Here is an 8,981-nt window from a genome sequence, read left to right as displayed (position 1 = left end):
TCCCTTATAGCAAGTTCAGCAGGTTTGATTTATATTGATCCTTCCAACTTACGCCGGAGTGGTACCATCAGCACGAGTGCTGCAGCTGCAGCAGCTGCTTTGGAAGCTAGCAATGCCAGCAGCTACTTAACATCTGCAAGCAGTTTAGCCAGGGCTTATAGCATTGTCATCAGACAAATCTCGGATTTGATGGGGCTTATTCCTAAGTATAATCACCTAGTATACTCTCAGATTCCAGCAGCTGTGAAATTGACTTACCAAGATGCAGTAAATTTACAGGTATGAAACCACTGCAAAGTTACTCATTCAAATATACTTTTTGGCTATCTGTTATGAGAATTCCAGTATAATGGGAATTAATGTTACAAGTACTTAAATGTCTGTATCATACTACTCTATCGAACTTAACTTTATCTGGATAGTTTTAACTGTTTTAGTTTGGTCTTTGTAGAACTATGTAGAAGAAAAGCTTATTCCCACTTGGAACTGGATGGTCAGTATTATGGATTCTACTGAAGCTCAATTACGTTATGGTTCTGCATTAGCATCTGCTGGTGATCCGGGACATCCCAATCATCCTCTTCATGCTTCTCAGAACTCAGCTCGCAGAGAAAGGATGACTGCACGAGAAGAGGCTAGTTTACGAACGCTTGAAGGCAGACGGTATGAAATTCTTCGTTTATGCTTGTATGTTTAGACAGAAACCTTATAGCCTAGAAGTTTAGAGCTTTTTGATTGCTATTACATAAGACCTCACTCTGTTGTAAAGGAGGAAATACGTGCCTTGCATTACTTCTTTTAAATCGTTGTGTAGTTGAAACAAAATAAGTTATAATCCAAGCTATGTTTTAAAAATTCATTCATGTTGTAGTAATCTGATACTAAATTCTTCTCATTTTTGAAGTAGTTGGTCTACAGCCTTGTCTCATTCCCCAGGCCTCCCCCCTTGAAAGGCATATATTCATAGAAAGACTTATTGTGACCATGATTAAATATGAATGTACTTTGTACTTGGGAAGGAGAAAGTCTGTGTAATTACCTAAGCTGCTCTTTGGTTTCTAAAATCAAATTTCTTTTTCTACCTCCTCCAGCCTGTTGAATCACAATTAAAGTATATTTGTTTATGTATTTATTGTGTTCTTTCTATTCAGTTATAAAATGACGTTTTTCAGGACTAGAAATTAGCCCACACATTGAAACTAGATTATTGGCAGTGCTATATAGTGAAAATGTCCCATCCCTGAAGTCGAAGTCCTAGAATTTGTTTCTAGCTTTGGCTCAGGCTAAACAACCTTGCTACTTCGGGTGGCCCATAAATGGAGGAAACACAAGGGTCTAGGAGACTGCTTAGGAAATTTAACAAGACTATGGTTGGAGTCTACAAGAGAAGTAATAGTCACCGAAGTAGGGCAGTGAAGGGCCAGTGAGGAGAGAGCGCTGAAATCGTACAAACAGAACTTAGGGCCGTGTTGGGGGATGGAGCAGGGAGGAGGCAGAATTTTACATCTTCTGAATTTAGATTCTGAATAACTGATACGAAAATTAAAAGAAAAATCTAGAGGAGTAGAGTGGACATACCTGCTTTTGAACATGCTGAGAACTGGGAGAGAATTTAGTGGAGATGTTTAATATGCAAAATTGAATGCTTGGCAAAGAGACCTGGATTAGAGATAAAGACTTGAGAGGCAGCAGCTTTCCTGTCCTAGGAAGCTCCACCAATAGACACAAGCCTTGTCTTCATTAGGCTAGTCACTACGCCAAAGAACACAGATTTCTGATAATAGGTTTTCTTTGGTGATAGGGTTCCCTTTTCTCTCTTGCTCTAATAGCTCTAACTCTCACTCTAATAGCTTTATTGAGATGTAGTTCATATGCCATACAGTTCACCCATTTAAAGTATACAGTTCCATAGTTTTGAGTATGCTGTGCAACCATCATCACAATTAATATTAGAATATTTTATTCGTTTCCACAAGAAGCCCCATACCTATTAGCAGTCACTTCCCGTTTTCCCCTACTTTCTAATCCTAAGCAACCACTGATTTACTCTCTGTCTCTATAGATTTGCCTTTTCTGGACATTTCATATAATGGAATCATAAAATATGTGGTTTCTTTTACCTAGCATAATGGTTTTAAGGTTCATCCATGTTTAGCATGTATCAATACATTATTTCCTAGTATTCCATGTCACATTTTGTTTTTCCATTCATAAGTCGATGAACATTTGGGTTGTTTACACCTTTTGACTATTACGAATAATGCTGCTATGAACAGATTGTGTACAGTTTTTTGTGTAGATAATGTGTTTTCAATTATCTTGGGTATATATCTAGTTGTAGAATTGCTGGATCATATGGTAACTCTCTTTAACCTTTTGAGGAACTGCCAGACTGTTTTCCAGTGTGACTGCACCATTTTACATTCCCAATAGCAGAGTATAAAGTTTCTAATTTCTCCACATCCTTGCCAACACCTGTTATTATATGTCTTTTGGATTATAGCCATCCTAGTGGTATGAAGTGGTTTCTCATTGTGGTTTTGATTTACATTTCTGTAATGGCTGATGGTAATGAGCATCTTTTCATGTGCTTATTGGCCATTTGTGTATCTTTGGAGAAATGTCTGTTTAGATGTTTTATACATTTTAATTGGCCTCTGTTTTTATTATTGAATTTTATGAGTTCTTTATATAGTCTGGATACAAGTTCCTTTCAGATACAGGATTTGCAGAAACCGTGCCCCATTCTGTGGATTGTCTTTTCATTTTCTTGAAGGTGTTCTTTGAAGGACATAGGTTTTTTAATTTGGGTAAAGTCCAGTGCTCTTTATTTTCTTCTGTTGCTTGTGCCTTTGGTGTCATTTTAGGCACACTTTTAGGTTCTCAAAGTGTGGTTCCCAGAATAGCAGCATCAAGATATCACCTAAGAGCTTGTTAGAAATATAAATTTTTGGTCCTACCCTAACCCATTCTTACTGAAACTATAGAGGTGGGTCCAACAACCTGTTTTCACAAGCCCTCCAGGTGGTTTTGGTGGACACTGAAGTTTGAGAACCATTGTCTCCGGGGAAGGAGTACCTTCTGCCAATCCAGAGGACACTGGAATTTCTTTCCTTTATAAATGTATACAGTACTATAAATAATATACAATGGTTATATTTCTAAGGCAGAGCCCAGGCATAATGAGTTTTTATTTATGGATAGTCTCAGTTCCTAATTCTGCATATTTATAACAGTGGTACATTTCACATTTGTGTTCTTTTCGTAAACATCTTCATTTCTTTTTACTCCTGTAGACGTGCCACATTGCTTAGTGCCCGTCAAGGAATGATGTCTGCTCGAGGCGACTTCCTAAATTATGCTCTGTCTTTAATGCGGTCTCATAATGATGAGCATTCTGATGTTCTTCCAGTTTTGGATGTTTGCTCATTGAAGCATGTGGCATATGTTTTTCAAGCCCTTATATATTGGATTAAAGCAATGAATCAGCAGACAACATTGGATACACCTCAGCTGGAACGCAAAAGGTAGAGCCATACTTGCCATGAGATTGTTTTAAGAAATACTTGCTGTGGTCTCCATTAGTACATTGCCTGGTTTTTGGAGTAAGGAGAACATTGCAAACAGGAACATTTCATGTGGGCAGGTGGGCTTGAGTCCATCCAGCCGCTCTCCATAGCTATTCCTCACTTAAAACATGAAACCTAAGAATCCAGTTAAGCTTTATGCTTGGGGTAGTTTGTCCTGATTGTTTTATCATGTTTTCTATTAGAGTTTGTGTAAGCACTCACTATTTCTTGGTGTGATTAGCCTTTTGCTTCTGTTGAACCTATTTTGTAGTTGTAGTACATTTGGCTGATTAGTCTACCATTCCCAGAGTCTGAAACTTTATCCCAGTGTTTGAAATTGGTTAGATACTAAACTAACCTTTTCAGTATTTTTTGCATCACCTTTGCTCCTGTTCATACAGCACAAAATACTTCATGTAAAATGACTCACTTGTCTTTTTAAAGGACACGAGAACTCTTGGAACTGGGTATTGATAATGAAGATTCAGAACATGAAAATGATGATGACACCAATCAAAGTTAGTGTACAGAAAATCTGCTAATCTACTTCAAGAAATGGCTGCCTCAGTATTTCCCCTTCAAGCTTTTTAACTTCATTATTTTCTGTCTGGGTGGGAATTTCTCTTTTCTTCTCTATGTCCCGTTTCTTGCATTTTCTGTCCATTTTTCCTTATATATCCTTGCATTAATTACTTCATAAATAAGGATGAGTTAAAGAAATATTATAAACTTTTTCAACAGTTAATATTTTTTCTATTTTGACTTTGTATCTCTCCTTTGCATTTCTTAGTTTTGTGTTTACCTTTATTCTTAACTGTGTTGGTACTACATACATTTGAATCAAGTCTTAGCAGAACTTTTGCTAATGCTGATGCAAAATAGACTGAGTCAAGAAAATGGAAAATACCAGTTATAACTCCCTATTTCATCAAAACTCAACAGTTAATGCAATAAAAAAGAGAGAAAATATTCCAAATTCAAGAAATTTGGGGATTTTCTACACTCTTATTTGTAGCTTTCAGGTATAATTTCAAGTAGAATTAAAATACTTTTCTAGTGGGGTCAAATAGTCCGCTTGCCTGTTTCTTACTATCATGTAGTACTTTATTCAGGCCTGGGAAAGACAGCTTAACTTTAACTGCTGTTTTTTGAGAACCCAGCCATAGCTCACTGCTATTTTCACAGCATACTGTAAGCACTGACAAAAGTTTTATTCCATTAATGGGAGTTGGTGCTGGTGTGCTGATTTCCTGTTGGGATGTATGAGTTGCCTAGACATTTCTCTATTTATCTTCTTATATAGAGGAATCACAACTTAAAAGTAAGCAGATGCTCAAATTTTAGCCCCTTTTGTGGAGTCATCAGTGAGCCAGGTCCTGAACATGCTCAGGAAACTAGCTATATTCAGGTCTAAATCTCTAGAGAGAGAAGAGGTGGATGTGGGTAGTGTCTGTCCAATACAAAATGGAACAGTATTTGTTACTGCTAATATTTTTTGCAAGTTTTTATTGTGTTAAAATACACATAAATGAAATTTATCATTGTAACCATTTTAAATCAATATTTAGAATTACCACTTTAAAATATCATCAAAATTTTGGACTATCAACTTGTTTTGAGTGGCATTAAAATTTTATAAAGAGATAACAAGAATTTTGGATTGAGCAGATGTAGATCCTTTTGCCCTTCCCCAATAATTAATTTTTTAAAAAAAACATTTTATCTCTTTATGTTTAGGTGCTACTTTGAATGATAAGGATGATGACTCTCTTCCCGCAGAAACTGGCCAAAACCATCCATTTTTCCGACGCTCCGACTCCATGACGTTCCTTGGGTGTATACCCCCAAATCCATTTGAAGTGCCTCTAGCTGAAGCCATCCCCTTGGCTGATCAGCCACATCTGTTGCAGGTGATTCACATAAACTAGCCTTAAGGTTTCTTTTTAGTTGAATTTACTTTTTTTAAGTGTTCAATGTAACTGTAATATTTTTATTAAAATTCCAGCCAAATGCTAGAAAGGAGGATCTTTTTGGCCGTCCAAGTCAGGGTCTTTATTCTTCATCTGCCAGTAGTGGAAAATGCTTAATGGAAGTTACAGTGGATAGAAACTGCCTTGAGGTAAGATAGTAAAAATCTTCACAATATAATATTTGTGAGTTGAACACTTATCCAAGCGTCTAGTTTTTTGGAAATGCATTCAGAATATTGTATTTACCCAAATAACAGAAGTATCAGAAATTCTTGCCTTATGACATAATTAAAGGAATTCCAATACTGTTATTAGTCTGCTTTGAGACTAACTTGCTGTGTTTGCCTGTTCCGGAATTGACTGTTGTAATTCTGCTGAATATTTAAAATTTTTATACATATGAGCATATATAATATTGGCTTGTAACTTTTTGAGTCTGGAATGGGAATAAAGTAATATTAATGATGATACCTAACATTTGTTGGATAATTCTATCTCCTGGGCACTGTCTCAATTAATCTTCACAACCATGTTAGGTAGAAAACACTATTATCCTGATTTTATGGGTAAGGCTTGGAGAGATTACATAAATTTCACGTGGGAATGTCTGTTGTTATACAGCTAGTGAAGTGACAGATCTAGTTTTTAGATGAAAGTCTGATTTGAGAGCCTGAAATTGTACTGTTTCTCCAGTGGAAAAGTAATAACACCATTTAAGAGCAGGCATATAGAAGACATGTACTTGAATAGAATTTTCTTTATTATCTAAGTGATAAAGGAGAATTTTTTGCACATAAGACACTTAAGTAACCACAGATATTATAAAGATACCTTGAAAAGTTCTCTGAGGCTGCTCTGGTAAATGCACTGGAATTGGTGCTCATCCATGGGAATCAGATAGACAAGAAATAGATTGCATCTTTGTAGTTGAAGTGCCAGAAGGGAATTATTTAACTGCCATGTGATCTCTGTGGAGTATTAGTAAGTTGAAAAGGAAATCTAGTCAGTTTGTTTCTTAATATCTAACATTTAAATGTAAAAATTCATAGGTTCTTCCAACTAAAATGTCTTATGCTGCCAATTTGAAAAATGTAACAAACATGCAAAATCGGCAAAAAAAGGAAGGGGAAGAACAGAATGTGGTGCCAGAAGAAGCTGAGAGTTCAAAACCAGGGCCATCTGCTCACGATCTTGCTGCACAATTGAAAAGCAGTTTACTCGCAGAAATAGGACTGACTGAAAGTGAAGGGCCACCTCTTACATCTTTCAGGTACTTGCTAAGTGAAGATAGTTTTTCTGTGCTATTTATGGCTATTATAATTTTTGTAAGAGTATTTAGAAAATTTATAATTTTCTTTGTATATAAATAATAGGATGAAATATTATTTGTGTTTTCCTAGTTTATAATCAGATATTTAAATATTAGAGTTTTCTGGATTTTGTTTTTTTTGTGACTGTTTTGACATTGGTTGGCATTCTGATTTTTTCCTCCTTTTACTGAAGAAATTCTGACTCTGTTTTTAACGTTCAGTACTGAGTTAAAGTACATATCCATGTCAAATTGCCAATTATACACTTGTTAGCAGGAGCTCAGCTATGGGAGGGGAACATGTGAAAAAAAGAGCTTTATAGATTTGTGACTTTCACATTTGTTTGGGCTCACTCCCTTGCCAGGTTCACATTAGTTAAATCTCTTGCAAGTGGTAGGTTCTTTGCTTTCCCAGTAAAAATTTGCCTAGTATATACTGTGACTCAGTATGGCTGATCACCGAATGATTTGTTGAGTGTCTGCTTTATGCTGTATGATTTTTGGTTATGTAATGTCAGATTTTTTTTTCTTTTCTTTTTGGTTTGCTTAGGAGGAGTTAAACTAGTTTAGGAAACTATATACATCTTGTGTACACAGTCTAACAACCATAAAAGGCAAGGAAGAATTAGGGACTGGGATGGCCCAAGCTTCCTAGAGACAATATGATTTGAGCTGAGATGGTTCGAATGTGTAGAAGCAGATAGATTGAAGGAGAGAAGAATCAGAGGTAGAGAGACAAGCTGTTATTCCTTCTGGCTAGTTGTTAAAAAGGGGGCTGAAGTAGAATACTGCCTTTGGGGATGAAAAGGAAACCATGGTAGGAAAAGAAAACTTATGAAGGACTTGATCACTCTGGAGGGACCAAGGGAAGAATAAATTAAAATCTGTTCAAGTCCGTGCAGTAGGAAAACAGGTGGTACTATTGCAAGAAATCAGGAGGCTTTGTCACTGTGGTGAAGAGGCCATATTGAGTTTTACCATGTTGAGTATGAGTTAAGTATGATTGAAGTGGATATATTTCACACAATGAAATTCTGGTCCATTGTGAACTAAAGAGGGGTCTGGGAATCATCTAGTGGAGACAGACACTGGACTCAAGGAGAGGAGGTAAAATTAAAGGTGAAGATGGAAGCCAGCCTGGGGATGTATCCTTACGTAATAAGAAGTTCTCCAAGGAACGAGTAGCTATAGAAAAGTTCTCCATTAGAGAGGATGTGGTTTTGAATTACTTAAGATCTCAGAATATTAAAAGACCAAGGTAATTACTGTTATTGACCAAAAACCAGGAAGTTTTTAGAGTTGCCTAAACTGCTTCCCCCTCTCGCCTTAAATTTCTTACAGGCCACAATGTAGCTTCATGGGAATGGTCATTTCCCATGATATGCTGCTAGGACGTTGGCGCCTTTCTTTAGAACTGTTCGGCAGGGTATTCATGGAAGACGTTGGAGCAGAACCTGGATCAGTATGTATTTTGAGCACTTTACATTCTATTCTGCCTGATAAGAACATATTTCAGAGGATAATTCTGTCATGCATTTGTTTTGTTGTTGTTTTTTTTAAGATCCTAACTGAATTGGGTGGTTTCGAGGTAAAAGAATCAAAATTCCGTAGAGAAATGGAAAAACTGAGAAATCAGCAGTCAAGAGATTTATCACTAGAGGTAAAGGTATTTAGATTTTCTTATCCTATACATATAGTATGCTATTTATATAAAAATTAAAAACAAATAACAATTTTGTTTAGGAGATATATACTATGTAATTAAAAATTTAAAGAAAATAAATGGTAATCATCAAATTTAGAGTAATGGCTATCTCTGGCAGTTGTTTTCCTAACATCCTGTAATGATGAGCAGTGGGTTTGTTCGTTTAAGTATCATTATGAACACATGGATTAAAACTGTTTGGGGGCTTCCCTGGTGGCGCAGTGGTTGAGAGTCCGCCTGCCAATGCAGGGGACACCGGTTCGTGCCCCGGTCCGGGAAGATCCCACATGCCGTGGAGAGGCTGGGCCCGTGGGCCATGGCCACTGAGCCTGCACGTCCGGAGCCTGTGCTCCGCAACGGGAGAGGCCACAGCAGCGAGAGGCCTGCGTAACTCAGAAAAAAAAACAAAAAACCGTTTGGATATGCTT

General features: G+C 36.9%; 1 protein-coding gene across 1 annotated transcript in view; it reads left to right on the top strand.

Annotated features, from left to right (window-relative positions):
* The window catches only part of UBR5 (ubiquitin protein ligase E3 component n-recognin 5), a 138,201-nt gene that overhangs the window by 110,794 nt on the left and 18,426 nt on the right, over nt 1-8,981 (top strand). The window contains exons 39-47 of the mRNA XM_007463255.1: nt 11-279; nt 452-663; nt 3,297-3,527; nt 4,014-4,087; nt 5,307-5,479; nt 5,575-5,688; nt 6,589-6,809; nt 8,190-8,310; nt 8,410-8,508. Coding sequence (XP_007463317.1) covers nt 11-279; nt 452-663; nt 3,297-3,527; nt 4,014-4,087; nt 5,307-5,479; nt 5,575-5,688; nt 6,589-6,809; nt 8,190-8,310; nt 8,410-8,508 — 1,514 coding nt within the window. The remainder of the gene's footprint in view (nt 1-10; nt 280-451; nt 664-3,296; nt 3,528-4,013; nt 4,088-5,306; nt 5,480-5,574; nt 5,689-6,588; nt 6,810-8,189; nt 8,311-8,409; nt 8,509-8,981) is intronic.

The sequence above is a fragment of the Lipotes vexillifer genome, unplaced genomic scaffold (genome assembly GCF_000442215.2).
Source record: "Lipotes vexillifer unplaced genomic scaffold, Lipotes_vexillifer_v1.1 scaffold1829, whole genome shotgun sequence".
Lineage (NCBI taxonomy): Eukaryota > Metazoa > Chordata > Mammalia > Artiodactyla > Lipotidae > Lipotes > Lipotes vexillifer.
This window is presented reverse-complemented; position numbering and strand designations above follow the sequence as displayed.